The 23,494-nt window shown below is 40.6% G+C and overlaps 1 protein-coding gene across 1 annotated transcript in view; it reads right to left on the bottom strand.

Annotated features, from left to right (window-relative positions):
• Positions 1-22,563, bottom strand: part of CTTNBP2NL (CTTNBP2 N-terminal like) — a 44,271-nt gene extending 21,708 nt beyond the window's left edge. Inside the window, exons 1-2 of the mRNA XM_084853452.1 lie at positions 22,448-22,563; positions 13,037-13,144 (exon numbers count right to left, since the gene is read on the bottom strand). Of these exons, the coding sequence (XP_084709578.1) occupies positions 13,037-13,135 (99 nt within the window). The 5' untranslated portion in view covers positions 13,136-13,144; positions 22,448-22,563. The remainder of the gene's footprint in view (positions 1-13,036; positions 13,145-22,447) is intronic.
• Positions 22,564-23,494: the final 931 nt, after the last annotated feature.

The raw sequence follows: 23,494 nt of genomic DNA, 5'->3' as shown, positions 1-23,494 counted from the left end.
GGTTAATTGAAATAAATCAGCTTCATAAACTATGGTTTGAAGCTGGTTCATTTCTACTAGCCATAGTTAAGATTAACAAGTTTGTCTGGGTTCAAATGACACAGCAAGCTGTGGTTAATCTAAACTGGAAGTGAAGCTTCCAATATCTCCTCTTCCTAGTTGGGCTAGAAGAGAAGGGAGGCTTATTGAGCTCATTCTTGTACCATTATACTGTGGATTAGCATTACATCCAAATCAGCTCACTATCATTTTATATATCTTCTCTGATGCAGTCAACACAGAGGAAAACGTATTTTTCTTTCAGTAGGCGCTCAGTAGCCTATAGCAGCCTCTCATCACATAGTAATATCCACCTGGGTTGAGAGGTTGATTCAGTTGTTCTTCAGAAAGAATAAGTAGTTCTTTCCTTACTACTTGTCCTGAGCTGGAATGACAAGCAATTTCCCTTTATTGTTTTGATTTCTGATCTTCCCATTCTAAGGATTTGGGATAGTTACATAGTTAACAGTGCTTCAACAAAACTGATAAGATAGAGCTAATTAAAGTAGGTATACTGCATGACAGTTTCCTGCACCTTTTTCCAGAAATAAGCTTGGAGATGCTCACTTTGAACATTTGAGAACACATGAATTAAGACTATCCTGATCAAATAAGAAAAAAATAGCTGGAGTCTCCCAGCCATGTTTGATTTGTCAAACAATTGGCTGGAAGGCATTCTTTTCTATGATGATTAAATCCAAAATCAAAAGTCATCCCCAATGTCAGTACATGGAATATATGAAAACCCATTTTTCATAAATAATTGTATACTAATTTGTTGGGACTTTCAGGTTCCTTTAGAAAGGCTTCTTTTCCTTTCTGCCTAGAACGTTCCTTTTCTAGTCTCTTCTTCACATTGCTTTAGAAATTCTGACTCTAGGATCTTCCTGAATCAGTTACCATTGTTTAAAGTAGCAGCAAATTAGATCACTGTGTATCAAAATTCACTGTAAGCAAACTGCAAAAACCATTACTAGCAACAGAGCAAGGGTTTGGACAGGAACTTGACTGACAATGCGTAGAGCTGTGTGATCGTAAATGTCCCCTCGCTGGGCAAGGTTCTTGAGTGGATGGTCTGGACCCATTTCAGTAGGGGTTCCAGCCCAGTTTTGGCACTGAGAATGCCTTGGTCACTCTGTATGATGACCTTCTTTGGGCGAGAGAAGGAGGAAGTGTGTCCCTGTTGATACTCCTTGCTCTCTCAGTGGCTCTTGATACCACTAATCACAGTATCCTTCTGAGCAGCTGAGTTGGGGGTGCTTCTTTGCAGTGGTTCTGTTCTTACTTGGAGGGTCAGCTCCAGAGGGTGGTGCTTGGGGGATATTGTTCAGACCCATGGAGCCTCCAGTGTGGGGTTCTGCAGGGCTCAATCTTGTTAAATGGCATGGGGGACATCTACATGAAGGTGCTGAGTGGGATCATCTGGAGTTTTGGAGTGCGTGGTCATCAGTATGTTGAGGATGCACAGCTCCAATTCTCCTTTATGGAATTAGTGTGGTGGAGAATATGCTGAGCCAGTGCCCAGCCTTGGTACTAAAATGAATACCGCACTCACTGCCAATTTGTTTCCAAAACCAATTCAGAGTGTTGGTTTTGACCTTGTACAGCTTGGGATCCTGTATTTCAAGGACTGCCTTTCCCCATACGAACCTGACTGGACCCCGAGATCAGCATATGAGGCCTTTCTCGCCACACATTCTCTGCAATATATTTGGAGGACTGCAACAAGAGAACAGGCCTTTTCTGTGGTAGCCCCCTCCCCTTTATAGAATGCCCTCTTCAGGGAAGCTCACCTGGCGCCAACTTTGTCATCTTTTAGGTGGCAGGTGAATGTTTCTCTTTTCCTGGACATTTGGATAGTTTAAAAGCCTGGCTTTGGTGGCTGTTTTTGTTGTGAGCTTTAGGTGAGCTTTCAGAGGGATACTTTGGTAAATGTAATTTATATGATTTGAATTAATGTATTATATTTGTGTTTTTGCTTTTATTATTTCTTTATAAATTGCTCTGGGGCTCCTTTTGGTTGTGTAAAGCAATACATAATAAATTATTAACTAAGCTCTTTTTCTTTTCTCTCTCCATGCTTATTTTCCTCAAAGTAGTTGGAAGCCAAGGAGCATCTTTGGTCCAGTCCCCTTCATTTCAAATTCTATTTTTGAATTGCATTCTACACCTTTTTTGAGTGTTTGGGATCCTTAATAATGGCATAGCCAGCTGTTCATCTCCTTCTCATCGCCTCTATCAATCCAGCATTAATACGACTGACGATATCATCTTGTCTGCCTCCTGAGGAATCTGTATAACAACCAAGTAGCAACGGTAAGAACAGACCACGGAACAATGGACTGTTTTAAGATTGGGAAAGGAGTACAGCAGGGTTGTATACTCTCACCCTACCTATTCAACCTGTACGCAGAACACATCATGCAACATGTTGGGCTTGATGAAGCCAAGGCTGGAGTTAAAATCGCTGGAAGAAACAGTAACCATCTCAAATATGCAGATGATACCACTTTGATGGCTGAAAGCGAGGAGGAGCTGAGGAACCTCATGATGAAGGTGAAAGAAAAAAGTGTAAAAGCTGGGTTGCAGTTAAACCTCAAAAAAACCAAGATTATGGCAACCAGCTTGATTGAGAACTGGCAAATAGAGGGAGGAAACGTGGAGGCAGTGACAGACTTTGTCTTTCTAGGCACAAAGATGACTGCAGACGCTGACTGCAGCCAGGAAATCAGAAGACGTTTACTTCTTGGGAGGACAGCAAGGACAAATCTTGATAAAATAGTGAAGAGCAGAGACATCACACTGACAACAAAGGTCCGCATAGCTGAAGCAGTGATATTCCCCATAGTAACCTATGGCTGTGAGACCTGGACCATAAGGAAGGCTGAGCGAAGGACGATAGATGCTTTTAAACTGTGGTGTTGGAGGAAAATTCTGAGAATGCCTTGGACTGCAAGAAGATCAAACCGGTCCATACTCCAGGAAATAAAACCAGACTGCTCACTTGAGGGAATGATATTAAAGGCAAAAAATTGAAGTACTTTGGCCACATCATGAGAAGACAGGATACCCTGGAGAAGATGCTGATGCTAGGGAAAGTGGAAGGCAAAGGAAGAGGGGCCGACCAAGGGCAAGATGGATGGATGATATTCTGGAGGTGACGGACACGACCTTGGGGGAGCTGGGGGTGGCGACGGCCGACAGGAAGCTCTGGCGTGGGCTGGTCCATGAAGTCATGAAGAGTTGGAAGCGACTGACCGAATAAACAACAACAACAAATACATTTCCAAGTATCTGTGACTAAACAGCAAGTGAGGCCTTTGGGTTTCCCTTACTCTGAAACAAGCTAAATATACCCACTTTGATTTCATTACTTCCTCTTCATCCTGAAACCTCTAAATCTATCCAATCTACGCATGTGGCCCACCCTTTACAACTAATACTCAAAGTTCCCCTTGTTGTGCTTAGCCTCCCTTGCTATGCCTCATCACCTTCCCTAGCATCCTGCACAGTCTTTACTCAGCTAACAGTAACTCTCCACTCCCATCTCTTCTCTGTCTAATCACTATTATTAGGAACAGTCTGCTAGTTCAGTGCTAAGAGGGATTAGTACACTAACCCAGAATTATTTTCTGTAAAACACTATGATTAAAAACTATAATTCTTGACCTTTATCAGCGAGTTAATTTTCCCACTTTATTGCTGTACAGTGTAAAATCTACTCTGTGCACAGCACACATCTGCAAAAGATCCCTATATTTCTGGGTTTGTTGAGTACACGTGAGTTCACGTGCAACTGAAGACATTCAGTAACAATAGGATAAGAGGACGGGTCTTATCGGGACGGGTCCTCTTATGGATTGGCAACTCGTTAAAGAACAGGAAACAGAGAGCAGAATAGGCAGTGCTCAATATGAAGTGAGGTCTTCCAAGATTTATACTTGGAACAGTACTTTTTAACATTTTCATAAATTATCTGGAGTTGGGGGTTAGCAGTGAGGCAGCCAAGTATGTGGATGACATCAAATTATTCAGGGTGGTAAAAACAAAAAGCAATTGTGAAGAACTGCAGAAGGATCTCTCCAAGTTGGGTGAATGGGCAACAAAATGGCGTATGGGTGGGCATATGCATGCTGGAGCAATGAGGAGAGGAAAGGGCAACATTACAGATAGGGGAGGATCCCAGGACTATAGGGCCTTTTTCTAACTTGGAATTAAAGAGACGATCAGTGCATGAAGCAAGCTACACCCTGCAAAAAAGAAACTGTTTGCCTCTCAAAAATTATTTGCATACTGCCTTGGGAAGAATGTTTCCCACAGGCTTTTCTTATATATTGGATGCTTGTTTTACAGAGGGCTTAAGGAAATGTTTCCTCCTGACTTGCAACATATCCCTTAGATATGGTGAAAAACAAAAATGGTTTAGTTATAATTAGTGTTTTTGTGGCAGACATAGAGGTCTACCATCCAGCCTGTTTATTTTCCTATATTGACATCATATAAGCAAACTATTTGAACTGCTGGCTTCACTGTACTATTAGATCCCACAATTCTCAAGCAGCTTTCATTTGTACAGAAGTGCCTCTTTGAAAACACAGAAAAATGGCATCTTTAAATAGCTTACCATGCAATCTTGAACTTCCTTATTCCTAGTTCCCTCCCCGCACCCCCAGAGACAGATGTTTGAAAATGAATACAGGCTGAGGTCATAACAAGGGGGCAGAGAGAAAATGAGTAAGATTTCATTAATCTAATCAGCCAGAAACATGATAAAAGACTGAACCTCTTATCTCTGATCCACAGAAGCTCCAGATCCAAATGATATTCTGTATAATAATGCTAAAAGAAGCAGTTACCAGTATATTAAAAGAAAACACAGACACACAAGGTTTATTTGGTGAATCACTCATCAACCTCTATCAACTGAACAAAGCCTGATCTAGCAGCTTTATACATAAGAATTGGCAAGGCGCTTTGCCTATATTCTCTCACCTCTCTAGAAGGAAAACTGGCACTGAATTGAGATTAACATGAATCTACCACCTAGGCAAATGGAGTCTAACAGTGGAGAAAATGTTTCTATTCTTCCAGGAGCACTGCCATGTTTGAAGGGGCCCTGGATGAGGTGCACTCCAGATGGGCCCTCCATGCCACCCTGGCCACACTCCCCTCCCCATGCTGCCACTTTCTTACACTGGTCCATCACAGCTGCTCTGCTCACTCTCAAACTTACCAGGTGGCAGAAATGCCCCCCCCCAAAAAAGAAAAGTATTCACAATTACAACTGGGTGGCTGGGTAACACTGCTCAGCAAGGTGGAGACCGAAGCTCCTAGCATGCCCACTATCTTCATCTTCCCAAAGTGTCTCTGGGCAGATCTGGGAAATGGAGGTGGCAGATACTCCTAGAGTCTCAATGGATGCCTTGAGCAGAGCACCCAACCCCAGTTGCAGATTTAAAAAAAAATAAAGGAAAAAAGATGTTGTTACAGTTGGTACCTGCCCTGATACGTCCGTGCTGGGTGCTGCTGCTGGGCCCCATTATCTGCTGCCATCTCTGTCAGTTGTTTGGTGGGCCCAGGCTTTATAGAGCCCTGGACGTAGCCCCCAAAGAAGTATGGTGCCACTGCATACTTCATAGGAAAGTTTGTATTGCTTACCACTGATCTTTTCTGAAGATTGCTGGCTTGTGTATATAGACAAATTCTGAATTGGTAAGATTTTGTTCTTCTTTCTATGCCCTCTCCAGCTCCATATTAGTTGATTATTGCAACATCTTTGATCTTCAAAACTGAAGTAGCCCTTTGAAAGGGTGATACCCAAATAGTAACTTTCTTGGACCTCTGGACTTCTAGGGAATATGTTGTTTAAGAAGACCAGTAAGAGAAAGCATGACACTTAGGATTTGCACATGGATTGCTACTATTCCTGTTTCTCAGCAATAGTGCTTAAATTTTAAGCACCCAACTTCATTACTAACTGAAACACAAGCCCAAACTCATGTTAAAGCAAGAAAATAAAAATCAGTTTTCAGCATTGCAAACATATTCTGAAAATATCACCAACAGATGCTTCCCTTGAAATGTAAATAGTAGCTTCAGAGATTTTGTGTTGGGACCATAGCAGAGAGTTAAACTTCCTTCCTCACTACCCATGGTCCTGGGTTGCTCAGGCTTCCTTCCCCACACCTATTTCCTTAACAAAAACACATATGTTAACTGCATTCACACAATTAATGTCAGATCTAGTTTGACCCTCACTGTGCTGGGAAGGAGCAGCAAGGGAGACCCATGAATTTCCCCCTCCACTTCTTCATAGCTCAGCAAGAAGTGAAGAAAAAGAAGATTCCTGTCCTCTGAGCATCGTGTCTGTATGAGCTCAAAGGGACAGAAGGTCAATGGCAACCACAAGTAATTGCTGGCTAAGCCAAGCCAAAATTTGCAGACCCATGGTTAGTCCAGTCACATTTGGGTTTCAAAGCCATATGTATTAATTTTAGCACTCTTTCTGGGTTTTCTCTGTAGTATTTTTCCATTAGTCAAAATTAGCTATAATTTGAGCCAATACTTTATATGGCCTTAATTGATTTTAATTTTTAACACCCCTGGTGAGTAAATCTTTTTTATCCATTTCTTTAGAATACTGTTCACCCTTAAGGAGTGTGAATAATTCAAAATTCCCCTCAGGAGTCAGCAGCTTCATATTGCCAGCTGTGCATAATAGTGCCAAACTACCTTAGCAACAGCATACTTCCAGTCATGATGCTCATCCTAGTTTCTGGAAAGAAGATCACACACTCACCTGGACAACCTATGTATAGTCTTACATCACTTAACTCATTTTCAGCAGGTAATATTTTTCTTGTACACAATTGAGATTGCTAGTCAATGCTGAAAGGCCAGTGCTACACCCTTTATTCTTCTTCTTTCCTACATCATCAGTTTGAAAGACTAAAGCATGCCACTGCATACTATTTTAATTTTCTCTCCATTTTCTTGGTGCTTTTGAATTTCAAACATAGGCAACATGTATGGCTTTCAAGAGTAAATCCTTTGTTATTTAAACTAGCAGTGGGCAGAAGGTAGATCGCCAGATGTTTTGGACTTCAACTTCCAGAAGCCCCTGCCAGCATGACCAATGGTCAGGAAAATTGGGAGTTGAAGTCCAAAACATTTGAAGATCTACTTCAAATCTACTAATTAAATTCACATGGGAAGAAATGTGCAAAAATCTTCACAGTGGTGAAGTAAAATCAAGCAGATGGTCCCCAAAACCTGATTTACTCACTTACTCAATATATGGCAGCTACTTTCCCAGGCCTACTTCTCAAGTTGCTCTGTGATATAACAGTATGTGCAGGTGCAAAATCCTTTTCCATTTATCTGGCTCTGATGATGCAACTTTACATGCAAGCTGACACAATGTCGTACCACTGTTAGAATGGCAGTTCCTACTTTGTCTGTAACGATGACCAACATCAACAGAAAAAGCCTATGTTCTGCCTCTACCCAAATCCCCCCTCACATTCTAGCCAACCCACCCCACAACCCTGGCAGCTTCCTGACCCTCAAGAAAGGCTTTCTGGGGTGGGGGCATGGAGGACTGCAGTAAGAAGAGGTGGGAAATTCCCCATCAATTAGTGTCCTTGCACGGGCACTTCCTTGGTATAAGTCATTTGTGATTAGAAGTACCTTGCAATGGATTCCGAAAACTATGCACACATGGGCTTTCCATGGTTTGCTGTGGAAAGAGGCCTATGTTTCCTTTTCCATAGCTAACAAATAGGAAACTCAGGAATGTGCAATCTACCAGATTATGGCTTTTGCTTAAAATGTGCTAGTTAATCCTTTAATAAACTTGCTTAGATATTATCTGAGTCATCCTTCAGAATTGTTAAGAATGTGGTAAATCACAACGCAAGGAGGAAAAACTGTTAAAGGGAAGAGGATGAGTGAAACAGGAATAGATTAGTTTTTTTTTTAGACAACCAACTCAGACACAGCAAGAAATCATTGTCAGTTGAGGAAGTAGTACACATATTTTGCAGAAATGTACCAGTCTACAATGCACTGAAAACCTAATGACAGGAATCCAAATCAGAATCAGCAAGAAAAAAGAGCTAAGACAGCATTTTTTTAAAAAAAATTCAAACAGTCTAGTTTTAAGATATGTGTGTGTCAATCTATATGTAGAGATGTGAAGGCCTGGAAAACCTCCAGAAAAAATGCAGAAGAAATAGATTTTTTCTGTTTTTCCCCAGGACCGTTTCCCCCACCCTGAAAAGCTGGAACAGCTTTGGATAATGAGATATTTTCTTTTGAATTTTAGACAAAGTATTTAAATATTGTTACCCAGCCTTTACTCCCCACAAAAGGATTTCTAAAAACTATGTCATAAGAACACTTTTACAGAAGGACTAGAGATGTAAAATGTCTAGAAATAATGAAGCCATGGGGAAAAATATTTTTTAATCCTCTCTGTAAGCATAGTTAGTTCTTTCCTTCCTTATTAAAATTATTGCTTTAAAGTATATTTTACTGATAGACATTTATGCTCAATTTCCCAACATGTGAGTAGAGTCACTATTGTGAATTCTTGACAGTAAATGTGCATTCTTGACAGCTTGGGTTTTGTTCTATGGAGTCCTGTGTTTCTGATGCTGTAGCAGTCATTTAATGTAGTCCTAACCTATTTAGACAATAGTTACAAATTTACTAACTGAGTTTACTTTTAAAAGTTTTAAAATATAATGATAATTTTATGAGCAAACTAAGTCATACATAAAATAACTTTAGGAACAGAAAGGCTGCTTTATGTTCCTAGAGCATCTGCTCTCCTTTCAATTTCCCCCAGAACAGACAGCAGGTGCAGCTCAGAGACCGAAGTCTTCTCCATTCTCTACGGTCAGTATTAGCACAGTAATAATCTAAATTAAGGAAGCAAGGCAGAAAGGGAGTCTGGGAGAAGGTGCACCAGAGAATTCCCTCTTCTTCTGCCAGTTGATCACTTCTGCAATGGTATTTCTTTATTTACAACATTTGTATACTGCTCCACAACTAAACACATTTTGGAGTGGTGAACAACACAAGATAAAATGAACAAAAGGGTAAAAGAATGAAACATGATATTAAAATTATACTTTGAAAAACAGAGTGCCAATAAAATTGAGGCTGGTCAACCAAGGAAGCCTTCCTGAAAAAGAGCTGTTTTTAGAAGGCACTGAAAACAACCCAGTGTTGGCACCTGTCTGACCACCAGAGGCAGGGAATTCCATAGGAAAGGAGCCACCACACTGAAGGCGCTTCTCCAGGTAGACTCTAGTCAGGCCATAGGTCCATGTGGAACGACCAGGAGGATGCCCTCTGATGCCCTCAGTGATTGGGCAGGTTGGTAAGGGAGAAGGCGCTCTGTCATGTATCCTGCTCCCAAATTGTTTAGAGCTTTGTACCTTAGTACCAAAAACGTAAACCTGGTCTGGTAGCTAATGGGCAGTCAGTGCAGTTCCCTCAGCAAAGGAGTTGCATGCTGAAAAAGAACAGCTCCTGATAACAGCCAAGCTGCTGTGTTGTGCACTAACTCTAGCTTCTGGGGCAGCCTTAAGGGCAGCCCCCACATAGAGCACATTGCAGTAATCCAGTCTTGCCTGTTCTGGATGGGGCTGCACTCCCTCTGAAAGATCAGGTCCCTAGGTTGGGGGTACTCCTAGATCCATCACTGTTGCCGGAAGCCCAAGTGGCTTGAGGTTACTAGCACTTGGAATGGAACCACTGTAACACAGTGCTTCCAATGCCATCCCATGGAGTCGATCCAGGAGGATATCATGGTCAATGGCATCAAAAGCTGATGAGAGATAGAGCAGAATTTGCAGAGTTGCACTCCCCCTGTCCCTCTCTTGATAAAGGTCATTTGTCAAGGCAATTAAGGCTGATTCAGTCCTGTAATCAGGTCAAAACCCATACTGGAATGGGTCTAGATAATCAGCATCCACCAAGAATCCCTGTAGTTGTTCTGCCATGACCTTCTCCAGTACCTTCCCTAAGAAAGGGGTATTTGCAAGTGGGCAGAAGTTGTCCAAAAACATTGGGTCCAGAGTGGGCTTCTTCAGGAGTAGTTGCACTACCGTTTAAGGACTGCAGGTTTCTCTGCATTCCTTTCCACCAACAGCAAGCAGTCCCATTTGTTTCAAGGGTGTTTATGCTGACAGTGTCAACAAGCATGTGGATAGGGGTGATCCCACAGGCATTGTTTACTTGGACTTCCAGAGGTCTTTTGACAAATTCACCACCAAAGACTCCACAACAAACTTACTAGTCATGGCATAAGAGGAGAGTTCTTCTTATAGATTGGAAACTGGTTAAAGAACAGGAAGTTGAAAGTAGGAATAAGTGGACAGTTCTTGAAATGGAGGGATATAAACAGTTTTTAACTTGTTCATAAATCACCTGGCGTTAGGCATGAGCAGTAAAGTGGTCGTGTTTGCTAATGACACCAAATGATTTAGGGTAGTTAAAACAAAAGTGACAGCAAAGAGTTCCAAAAGGATCTATTCAGACATTAAATGGGCATTGAAAAGGCAAATATGCTTCAGTGTAAACAAGTGTAAAGTAATGCACACTGGGGGAAAAACCCAGGAAGGGATCTTGGGGTTATGGCAAACAACTTCATGAAAATGTTGATTCAGTGTATGGCTGCTCTGAAAAAGAAAAACTCCATGTTGTGGATCATTAGGTAAGGAATCAAAAATAAAACTGCTAGTATCATAATGCCTTTATACTAATCTGTGGTGCAGCCACATTTGGAATACCGTGTATGGCTCTGTCACTGTATGTGAAAACAGATATTGTAGAGCTGGAAATGTGCAGAAAAAGCAACCAAAATGATCAAGGGGTAGGATTAACTCCCCTGTGAGGAAAGGTTACAATATTTGAGCCTTTTTAGCTTAGCTAAAAGGCAAGTAAGTGGGACATGATCAAAGTACATAAATTGAGGAATGGTGTGGAGAAAGTGGATAGGGAGACATTTTTCTCCCTTTTGTAATACTGGAACCTGGGGTCATCCAGTGAAGCTGTACGGTGGGAGATTCTGGACAGAGAGTAGTACTTATTCATGGAGGATAGGGCCAGACAGCTTTGGCTAATGGGTGGTATAGAAATGTAATTAAATACATAAATAAATGCTATCAATGGCTATTAGTCATGATGCTATGCTATGTCCAGCTGCTGGGGAACACAAGCGGGGGTGGAGGGGAGAGAAGGTGCTATTACACTCATATCCTGGTTGGCCACTGTGGGAACAGAATGCTGGATTACATAGGCCTTTGTCTGATCTACTAGGGCTCTTCTTATGTTCTTACCCCACTTCATTACACTACTCCATTTCATCTCCTTACCATTCTCAGAGCTGTAATTACCTTTGCACAAGTTCGTTTAATGTAGTAATACCAAAATAACTTTTCCTAATTGAAATAAAAGCCTCTAAGTATGTAAAAGGAGCTATATGAGTACTGTGTTTGTTTTTTAAACAGCACTTTTAATAATATCCCCAAAACAAAATTAGTGAGATTTGGCATGATGCACTCCCTACACAATTAGCTGAAGTCTGAAAGGCTTCAAGTACCTTCATGATATTAAGAGCACTACAGTAGTACACTAAAAAGGACAAAACACGTAGATGGTTTCACCCTAACAGGTATCTTCAGACTGAAAGAAAAGCAGCAGATTAATGACTTCACAGTGTACAGCTACAGTATGAGGCCTTTTACCCTGAACAATACCATATTATCCAAGTTATATTTTCAGTATCTATGCTTTTCACCACTCTTGTCTAGATATTATGCATAGAATTATTAGGCTTAAGGAGAGATAAAAATTTCCTCATTCACACATTCAGGGATGGCCCACACTTCCCCAGCTCTTGTGCCAATTTAAACACATTACATGTTCAATATGAACAGAGAAAAGTGATATAATATGCAAGAACATCAGCAAGTAATATATCTAGTAATGACAAGTGATTTGTTCTTGACACAATGACTGCAGATACCTGGATTATTCTTAGGATTTCTCTGCACTAGTGTTCAACTCAGTACATTGTATGTACATGTAAATCATGCCTGGCCTGCCTTGTCTACATTGTGATAGGTTGCTAGTGCTATAATGGGAAATTTTACTTGCTTGATTTTTCTGTGCTTAAAATAAAAACATTCAGACAAAATGCCTCAGTGACATTGTTACTCTTGTTGTGGGTGTGACAAATTATATTTTGTTATTTACCCTTGCACTCAACTTCATGATTAAAAAATAAAGATTTTTGGTTTAAATAGATTCCTATTTACTTTTTGGGTGATTAAACAAACATACAAATTTGCTAAAGAGGCCTTGATTGTATTGATACTAACAGAAAATGCATGAATATAAATTAAATATTGTGACATGCAAACACTAAAAAAATATGAAGATAGTAAGATCTAGTGAAAACCAAATAATTCATCTCCTAGCAACAGATTTCAACACTGCACAAGTGCAATAAATTACATTGCAGATGTGGCCTTAGACAAGGATTGATAGAAGCCAACGGGGTTACTTATGAATCCAGAGGAAGAATCTGTGTTGCTTTTCTTACCTGTTGAGACTACTATAGCTGCTGTTCATCTCTTTTACAGAAACATGCTGATACATGACACTGAGAACAAGAAGTTCAAGTCTGACCATTCTGCTATGATGGAGGAACAGCAGCTCTAATTTAAAGATGATATCCTTACATTTGCAATAACCAAGGTGTTTAACCATAGAACTCTTTGGACCTGTCATCAACTTTGACATCAAAAGGCAAGGCACAGACTATTACATAGTTCACAAATGTTAATATTACCAACTAAACCTGAATTGTTAAACAATAAGTCAATCATTGCCACTTAACTATGTATCTTTGGGTAGAACATGAGGACAGCATCTGCAGCAGCAATGTTGCATTTCAGCTCTCCGAGTATTTATAGCTTACCTTTAAGGCTTCTATGACAAGATCTCTGGCTTCCAGTTCCCCTTCAAGAATGCTAAATAGTGTCAGTAGTTCAGGTTTGCTCAGTTTTTCGAGATTCATCTTGAATACCTGGGAAGAGAAAAGAAAGTTTAACTAGATTTTGAACAGCCATCAAGCCTATATTTATAATGTAATAAATACATAAAAGTGTACTGGTTTTCAGATTAGAAGCTCTACTACCAAAAACACACACAAGCAGTGTTCCTTTTTTATTCCCACAGCTACTTGCAAATGAGCCATCATTCATCTTTTCTCATAGTTGCACAAACATATGTGTACCCAGATAGCCTGGGTACAACACAAGTGCTAACACAGCAGCATAATAATCACTGAGTAGCAGTCAATTTAATGACAATAAGAGTGTGTATTTCTTAAAAGCTATACTACAGTGGACTAGGCATCTAGACAATATAGCTAAATGTCCCATTGAGAACAACTTTGAACTCCTATAATTCAAAATTTTTAAATGCATGTTTGAAAGGCAATAACTATACAGAACAATGGCTCACCTAGTGTAAGCGTGGCAAAACCACTCATGTTACATTGCTTAAAGAATTTCTCTAACAAAGTTTCAAGGCATTCATTCATGCTGAAATAACTAGAAGTCATCCTGCTTAACAAGTCTGAAACCTCAGATATTAGAAGTCACTAAAAGGTAAATCACCAGAGCAACACTGCCTGAAGTCAGTATTCCTTACTCATTTTGAGTCCAAATCAGTCTGTCACTATTAAAAAAGATTACAGTGATCACGGACCTTCAATTTATAGAACACACCTTAATGTTTGTAAGACGATAGTTTTGGCTATCAGAGAAATAGTCTTCACTAGGATGCACTAATCCAGGAAAGAGTCTCTATTACTTTCAAAATGCTCCACAGCTACCACCACCACTTTGCATGCTATTTGCATTATTCCAAGTAGATCCAAACAAATGCGGACATATTCAGGTTTGTTTAAGGTGTAATAGTTTTCCAGCTGCTTTCTACTTGCAAAAGATGTTTGAATATACTCAATATGTCATGAGAAATTTAGAGGTATACTGATTTCCCACTGCATTAATTGGATTATTCCCATGCTGGAAATCAAGGTGAAATATTAAGTTCTTCAGTAGAACATCAAAGATTTGAAAAGCAGGGAAGAGAGAGAAAATACATTAGTGTTCTCATTAGATATTCTCCTCGAAATGAAAGCACGACTATGACTCTTTCCAGTATTGTGGCTGTTTGAAATCCAGTGTAACAACTCATTACAACTGTCATGATACCAAGTATGTTCAGTGCTACAGATAAATAAGTTGACTGTCTAGGGAACGTTTAAACAGTTTGGAAAACTCATAAATGTCTGCTTTCATAATTTCCAACAAGACCAGACAGAGCTGTATCAGTGTCGACACAACACCGGAGAAAGTATGTTGCTCTTGAATTAACAGCCACACAGGATACATTCCCTCACACCTTTCTGAAACCCTTTTTTGATGCACACTTTTACACTGTTACTGTAACTTCCTGGCAACTTCAACAGGCTCTTCAAAGTCATTGCTATATAAAGCAAACTATGATGGAGTTAGAGGTGAGACCTTAATTTAGTTAAAAACAAACAATTTCTAACAGCTTTATTGCTGTAGATTAAAAAGTACACATTTGTCTCAGTTTTTACAACTAGTGTTTGATGAGTTGTAGGAAGTGTTTCAAAGAGAATATGGCCTTTAAAATAAATAGTAACTCTACTCTACAGAAAAGTGTTGAAATCAAGTTAATGCAAAGTAGTTAGCAACAGAAGTCCACTGTGTTTTGTTCATATGCAGTAAACTGATGTCCAGATAGTCCAGTAATTTTAATATGCAAATCTAAAGTCCATCAGACCTTTAAAATCAGGGAAGGGATGACATGGCTGGGTTCAGGCAACACGATAACCAACACTCAAGGATTGAGTATGGGTTGTTGTTGAACCATGGGTTGTTGTTGAATTGTGGGTTATTGTGTTGTCGGAATCCAGCTGTGATAACACACCATCGTTTGTTACTCATGAACAACCACAGTTCACAACCCAACAACAAACCATGGGTTCTCTTCATGGGCTGTTCGTAGTTCCTGGACCCTCCCCCAGGCTACAAAGGGGAGGGTCCAGGAAACTGAAATATCCTGTGTCTCCCAGACACTGTCTAGAGGACACAGCATTGCTCCCTTGCAGGATCTGTTCACATCTCATAAATATACAGTTAGGTGTATAGTATAAAGTTTTCAAATTATAATAGTTATAAATTGGGAGAAAACAAGCTGCAGAACAAATAATATAAAACTGCAACAATCACTACCTGTCCATACGTAACTAATAATTTGCCAGGAAGATGGTATCTTGAATAGAATCCAGACTGATTTGGGGCTTATTTTCACACTCAAAGCCAAGTCTGGACTGTACGTATAGCCTCCTCCCAAGTCTAGAGTAACTGCATGATCACTTTCCATAAAGAAGACTCAGTAATATGGAGGTAGTTGTCAACCACATAATCCTGATTGTTCATTCACTATGCCACTAAGAATACTTCGCTTGGAATTCATATTCAGGGCCCCTTATCTAAAGGATCACACAAGATATTGCTCAGATCTGCTCAGAAAGTCTTGAAGATAAAGTGGCAGTGTTCAGATAGCAACGGCTGTAGATACTAGTCAAATCTATGTTTTTATGTGCTAGAAAATAAATGTCCATATTGTACTGTCAGTAGATGAGTCATAACTGAGATAAGGTTAAGTTGCGATTTGAGATAAGGACACATACTATAGTTAAAAAGTAAACTAGTTATCAATTCATACTCTTTACATGGAGTTTTACTGCAACGGTGCAGAGGCTGGAGGAGGACCAGTATAGCTTTGCTTCAGATTTTAGAAGTCTGCTCTTTTAAGCATCCCCTGAATGTCTGTTTAGGAAATGAACAGTATGAGAATATTATTAACAAGTACTACTTCAGATGTATTACTCAAGGCCAAACTGTATCATTTATTTATCTAAAAATATTTGCGTACCACTTCCCATTTTAAGAACTCTCAAAGCAGTTTACAACAAATGATAAAACACTATCTTATACCATTATAAAAGCACAACAATATTAAGGTTGGGAAATGGTTGGGAAAAACCAGGGTAAACAAGTTTCTAATAATCGTTGAAAGCACACGATCCTCGATGGGACATCTGTGACTGAATCTCCCCATCTAATTCTCTCATCTTAAAAGCAAGGAGGGGCAATATGGATTGGATTTGTGGTGCAAGGTAAAGGATTAGAATTCCAGTCCCTGCTTACTTCAACCCTGATCACACTTGGAGCCCCCCATCCCAGCCCCAAATTGCTTTTAAAGAAAAGAAAATCTTGTTTGGCTCTAGGTTTAAAGTTTTCGCTGTTATTGTAAATTCAAAATTTGAATGTTGAACACCAAAACTCACATTTCACAACAATCTGAACATTACATTTAACACAGCAAATGTTAATGCCATATTTTGTAAAGCCAGAAACATTAAATGAAACACATGATATTGTAAATAGTTTGTAAACTGTAATCAAGTACAGCTACGCCAGCAATGGTGTGCTCACAGATCCTCTGTATTAAACCTGGACAAAATGGACTACACTATGAGAACATAATAATCTGATTAAGAACAGCATTTCTGAAGGATAGGATTCCATGAAGAAGTAAATTAAATGAAAACTTAATTGCTCTACTGAAAGACCAAGTTAATACAGTAATATGTAGCAGCAGTTTCTCAGAAGATAGGTTAAACCAATTTTGAAGACTTTGCCTTAGATGCCTGGTGTTATTTTCTTGGAATATACTACAAGGAACAGAGGCCAGCATTTTCCTGCAATTATTGGAGATATTTCCTGTCCTTCTATATTCTTTGACAACAAATACCTGTTACCGAAACAAGGCTCTTCTGTGACCAAGCTTCATTTAAATAAATTGTATCTAAGTAAACTGGAATTTTTAGCACTACTAAAACTCTCTTAAAAACTAGATGAGATTATGTTTCTATGCTCACATGATGTCAAATGTATTACTTCCTTGTGGTATGGAAGCAATCATACCAATATCTACAGAAATGTACAAATGTAGTATTATTTCAATTTATCTACATTTTTAGATTAAATTGTCAGCTTTAGGCTGCAATCCTATCCCCACGTATCTGACAGTAAGCCCCAATGAACTCAATGGCACCGTTTTCAAAATTTACATGTATAGGTTTGCCCTGTTATCACAAGCCACACATCCATTGTCTGTAACAGTCGTATACAGAAAACTTTGAATACAGAAACCTAAAGATGCAAGTCTCAATAAATTTTTCTCTGCTTCACTTGAGAAAAAGCCAATCACTTTTCCCACAGCCACTATCCCACAATCTCTGTCCTATATTATGTAGAGACAAATGAACCAGGAAAAATCTAAAAGACAAGTATATATCTTTATGCCAAACAAAAATAAGCTTCCTTTGATGATGACTCCATTTCACAAATTATTCTTATTTCTGACTGATAACCACTAAAATAAAAGCCTCAGTCTTTTCAAAATAGATATCTTATGCAGTGACAATCACAGAAAACCAAGTACTGGCACGTGGATTTATTTATTTTTTGCTTCAGTCCCATATATGCCATTTTTGTATTTCTAAATCAGCACAAAAAATTCTGATAGTCTTACTACTGTTTGAAGCTTTGGTTTTCAGATGACAATAATCTTCAGCGTCCTACTGGAACTTTTTTCATGACTTTTATTAAGAAGCAGAACTTCAAAGCTAGGAAAGGTACTTGATAAATATTCTAGACATAATCAAATGTATGCCTGCTCTTTTCTTTATTCTGTCACCAATTCTCTGGCACTTTGCCTCTCTGCTCTGTGAATTTCCAGCACTGTTGTAAGAATTAGCTAGCAATGATGCCAAGTGGTAAATCTAAGCCAGCACTCTGTCCATTGGGGTTGCAACATTCACATCTATGGGGCCTGTGAATTGGTGGCTGTTCTCAAAGAAACCAAATACTGGTTCATGAATATCATGCACACAGGCCAGGCTGTGTGACTTGGAAGCACCTAACCCCTGCCCCCTCCCCATGATTGATGCTGTAACAAATAATTGCTTGGATCTGTCAAACCAAAACTGGTTCGTAATGTCAGATGAACTTTTGCATGTTTATTTGTTCAAATTTAAATTCAGCAATGGAAGCAGAACAGAAATCAGAAGAAGCTAAGAATTGTGGAATTTTCATGTAAGATTTAAAAACCATCTTGAGTTTAAGGAATCAGTGACACTGGAAGTGTCAAACCAGTCCTTTCTATGTGCAAAAAGGATGCCACATTCATTATTTTAATGAATGAAATACTGAGGCTGCAGTAGGTGTTTGAAAGAAATTACTAACCTTCTGTTTATATATTTTCTTTAAATCACATTTACTTACCTGCAGGCCTTAGTAATGTTCCCCATTGCCATTTGTTGAGTTACCACCTTTCTTCCCAACAGTTGGTCTTATGTGTTTACAACTGCACATCAGGCAACCAATACAATATTTTCCAGCATTAAGTGATGGGTAGAAGCAACCTTGGTTAAGTTTCTGCCTATCCTCTGCTATCAGAAATACAGAGCATCTGTATAAAAAATGGTAGCACCCTAGCTTACTAAACTATATGACTGGATGCCCATTTTCATATAAAGCTTCACACAGCCTACTTCAGCATACAAAAATCAGTGGTGGTTTAGCTTCTTCAGTCCTCCAGTTTGAAGAAGCTAAGCTCTATTTCACCTCTCACAAGTCATCCCCCAATAGAAAGCTTTTGATAACTTAAAAAAAAAAAGCGTTTTTAGTTCATGTCATATCATGTTCTGAGGTTTCTAACTCTCTAATCCAGATGTGAGATACTTTTATTCTGATATTCAAGCCAGCCTTTCAAGTGCTTTCAGTATATATCCATGAACACACTCTACGTTGAATTTGAAAGCAAATCAAACAGGGCTTTTACCGGTAATACAGAATTTGTCCAGTTGCCTCCATGCATTCTCCAGCTATTAAAAATGCAAACCTATCTTTATGTGGCATGTATGAAACCCACACCTGGTTCAGAAGGAGAACACTTGGACTTCAGGAGAACAGCATGGCTCTTCCTCATCTTTCAGAAAACAGACATGTGGTCTGCTCATGACTGCTTTCTGTGCAATTGTGCAAAGTTGCTTCCCATCCACAGTGATGGCAACTTTGGCACTGTTGGCAACTGAGGAAGGAAACCTACTTATTTCCTGCCCAGAACTGAACCTTAGTGGTTTCAAACTGCCCTTTTCATTCAATTTCCTCCATTACAGGACTTCCACTCATTCCAAAAGATCATGGAAAAGGTTAAAACTAGAAATGAAAGCAACTTATTTTGCAGTAAGAACTTTTTTCAGTATGCATCTCTTTCTCTATGTATCAGCAGCAGCTCCCATTTACTACAGAGCATGAACAATCATTTTATCCCCATTCCCCTTTAAAACCTTGGATATCTTAGTCTGAAGGACTATAATAAAAAATTCAGTCTGACACAACCATGTTTCCAGAAAAGGCAGACACTGCTCCTTTTGGAAATCCCCATCTCAGCCAGTCTGAGGTAAGCCAGCTAGAGACAGCAACAATGAAAACTGAAAGAATGCATGTGGAAATGAAGAGTATACATGATTGCCTAGCAGTGCCCTAAGATAACATTAAAAACATTGCTCTGTTGGTAGACCCTGCAACAGTCTCTTGCATTATAGTACCTCAAAAAATATAATTCCTTGTATAATCCAGATCATTATTTCTCCTTAAATATTTAGGATCCTCTCTGTTCCTTCTTTGAAGTCACTTGTACTTGTATAGTGAAGCATGTGAACAAACTTCAGTTAATGAAATATTTCAGGAATTACTTGCCTGTACTGTACTAAATATCAGAAGCCCAATCGCCAAGGAAAAAGAAAACCACAACACCCACATTTACAAAATGTATGACAGCATTAGTATTGCAGTGGTGGTGGTAGAGGTGGGTTTGAGAGATTTACAAGACCATATCAGCCCTTTACAAATCTATTTGTTAGTATATGGATTACAGGTTTTAAAATAGGAGTTTCCTAAATATCTAGATCATAATCTTGATCCTGGCTTTCTGTCAATCCATTTTTGTTGTTGTTCAGTCATTAAGTCGTGTACCACAGCAGCATTTCCCAAGCTAGTGCCTTCCAGATATGTTGAACAACACCTCTAATCACCCCCATCAAGCATGCCCAATGACCATGCTGACTGGGGATGGTGGGAGTGGTAGTCTGACACAACTAGAGCGCACCAGGTTAGGAAAGGCTGTACTACATCTTGTGAATCAATGTCACAGTAACATCTTGGTTCACAGAAAGTTAAAAGAACATACAGCATTAATTTTTATAAGTTGACGTGTTTGCTTTTAGAGTTCCATTCTTTGTTTATCAGACTTCCAATACCAGATGCCTCCAATAACCACAGAGTAAACATATAGCGACTGCTGACTTGTGTTGTCAGTGCTACTATGGCCACGAAGCACACCTTCAACAAACACAGACATTCTGCATAGCAGCTACAGCAAAAGCTCAAACTGACGAAAAGCTGATATTGCAGAACGTGGTACAAGTAAGTTGCAGTGACAAGAAACGGATTGCAAGTTAAGAGTGAAAAGTCTAACAGACATATCTTAATTACTAAATATAGTACTTTGATTTTTTTAAATATCTGGCTAGGAAGAACTGCTTTACACAAGCCACTAGAATATTACCTTCATCTTTGCGAGAACTGTATTTAATATCTTTTTAAGCATCCCCCTTTCTTTGGCACACTTCTATTTACTGTATCACCGCTGTGGTACATGTCTAATTAAATAGCTGAGTCCTAAAAATTGCTTTTGGTGTTTTTCAGTGGTGTGTTATTGTATGTCACACAAAAACACTTCTCATTTCAGCTGACATGCTAAGAACTGTATAATAGTTCATATCAAAACATAACATATCAAAACATAAACCAACAGCATCCCTCACCGAATCATGAAGAGGGTTTGGTTTATAATAAACAACTAGTCATATAGTACAAATGGCTTGACAGCCAGTCCTCTGGGAAGCAGTCACAATTTTTTTAAAAATCTTTTCTTTACCATGTGTTTTTCTTAATCTCAGTTCCTGTTTGCCGGGAAAAAGACTTAGCAAAAACCACCCTGGTAGTTGTTTAACAATCAAGACTATTCCCTATTCATTTTTCATCCCCATTAAATTGCTCTAAAGCCCCTCTAAACTCCTCCAAATCCAGCCACTTCACAAAATACTACACACTTCCCAGACGACACACTATGACTAATAGCCACAAACTTTTATCTTCCCACTGGCACCACCAAAAACACTTCTCTGGAGGCAAAACTAACCGACAATCACCCCTCCAGTATTTTCCCCTTCCAGACCACTCTTCATTGCTATTATACCAGCATCTCTATCACCTTGAACAACCAAACATACATAGTTTCTTCCATTCCAAACATGATTTAAGAACTTCCTCAGCTATAAAACAACACCAAGGCTCCATGCTCGTGCCTGTGCAAAGTGCTTCACATTGTATCACAAGGTACCACAGCCATCCTTACTCACCAGGGATTAGGTGGGAGGTCTCTCAGGACAGAACAAGTCTAGGAAAGCTTGATCAACAGCACTTTTTCTTTTGGAAATTAAATCATGAATTGAAATTAGGCAGCAACACCTAAGGAACTATCACCACCACCCCATCCCCCAAGCCCCACACGCGCCTTGCTTGATCAGGGCCATTTCTGATCAAGATTTCAGAAATCTTGATCAGAATTCTGCCTTTATCTGTACGACACAGGTATGCGTGCGGACACTTGTGTGTCGCATGCACAACAGACATTCGAAGATGTGCACTGATCGTAACGTGTGAAGGGGCTCCAGGATTCATCCTCCCCACTCCAACCGAACCGCTTAATCCCTCCCCTCGCTTCGCACCTGATGATGCTCTAAACCCCTTGTCAGGGCACCGAGCTCGCTCCGCATGAACCCCTTAACACGCCATCCTCTCTCACGAAGCTCGAGCCCCCAGCGTCGTGGCGGCAGCGGCCACCACAACACCCCGGGTCGGCTCTCCAGTTACAAGCATCTCGGACGCCCGCTCCCCTCCATGCCCCGCTGCTCTCCCTCCCCCCCGCCCAGCGCCGCCCCCTCCCACGCCGCCACCCGGCAGGCCTCCTGGTGGCTCCCACCACTCCCCCTCGCCGGCTCCCAACGCCACCCGCACGCGCTCCGGGGCTCCCCCTCACACACGGCCACGCGAAGCCGCCGGCGTCACGCCGGCTCCCACTCGCCACCGACCTCGCCGGAGCTCTCCTCAGCTCAGCGACTGTCTCGGCCGTCCTCGCCGCCACCGACGTCCCCGCTCGGCCCCACTCTCCATCCAGCCTCCTCAAGCAGCCGAGATCGACGCGCCCAGCCGCCAACCACCGCCCTCGCCAGGCAAGACGCTGGGCCAATCGGCGCGCGAGGGGGCGGGGCGCGCGGGCGAGCCGCGGGCCCTGGGCGTCCTTTGAGCCAATCGGAGGCCGAGGCCGGCGGCTGGTGCGGAGGGTGTGTGCGCGCGTCTCGAGCAAGGATTGAAAATCCCTTTTGTTCGCGGCAGTTGAGGTAGACAGAGCGGAGTTGTGATTGAGACGTCACTTCCGGGGAAAGGCTGCGTAGTGGCAAAGCCCGCAAAGCGGCGATTTGCGCGTTTCGGTCGGTCGTCGGAATATAAATTTAGCGGGTTTAGACGCTTCTGTCGCGTATTTTTTTTTTAATGAAGTATTGTTGCTTACGAAAACTCATTCTGCAACAAATTTGCTAGTCTTCCAAGAGAGGCACATTTTACTTGCAATGTTATTGCTGCAGTCTTTGGGGACCCGTGTGTGGAGGGGGAGCAGCGTGTGGTGCGACTCTAGCTTTAGTGCATGGAGGGAAAGGCTCACATATTGCTCAAATGTGAGTTCTATGCAGAAGTTTTGGGATTTTTTTTATTTTTTTAAATATTATCGCTCCTTTGAAATAAAACAAATGCAGAGTATGACGCTCAAATGCAATTTCTTGTCCCGTCTCTGTTGTTTTTGCCATCTCCCCTGTGCAGACAATTGCTGCTCTGTCAAAGTTGTTGTTGTTGTTCAGTCGTTCAGTCGTGTCCGACTCTTCGTGACCCCATGGACCATAGCACGCCAGGCCTTCCTGTCCTGCGCTCTCTCCCGGAGCGTGCTCAAGTTCATATTCATTGCATCCGTGATGCTATCTAGCCATCTCATCCTCTGCCGTCCCCTTCTCCTTTTGCCTTCAGTCTTTCCCAGCATCAGGGTCTTTTCCAGGGAGTTTTCTCTTCGCATTAGGTGGCCAAAATAT

The sequence above is a fragment of the Heloderma suspectum genome, chromosome 4 (genome assembly GCF_057233095.1).
Source record: "Heloderma suspectum isolate Gila_16-S chromosome 4, 16-S_ref, whole genome shotgun sequence".
In the NCBI taxonomy this organism is placed as follows: domain Eukaryota; kingdom Metazoa; phylum Chordata; class Lepidosauria; order Squamata; family Helodermatidae; genus Heloderma; species Heloderma suspectum.
The sequence above is the reverse complement of the archived record's forward strand: the minus strand, read 5'-3'. Positions and strand labels throughout refer to the sequence as shown.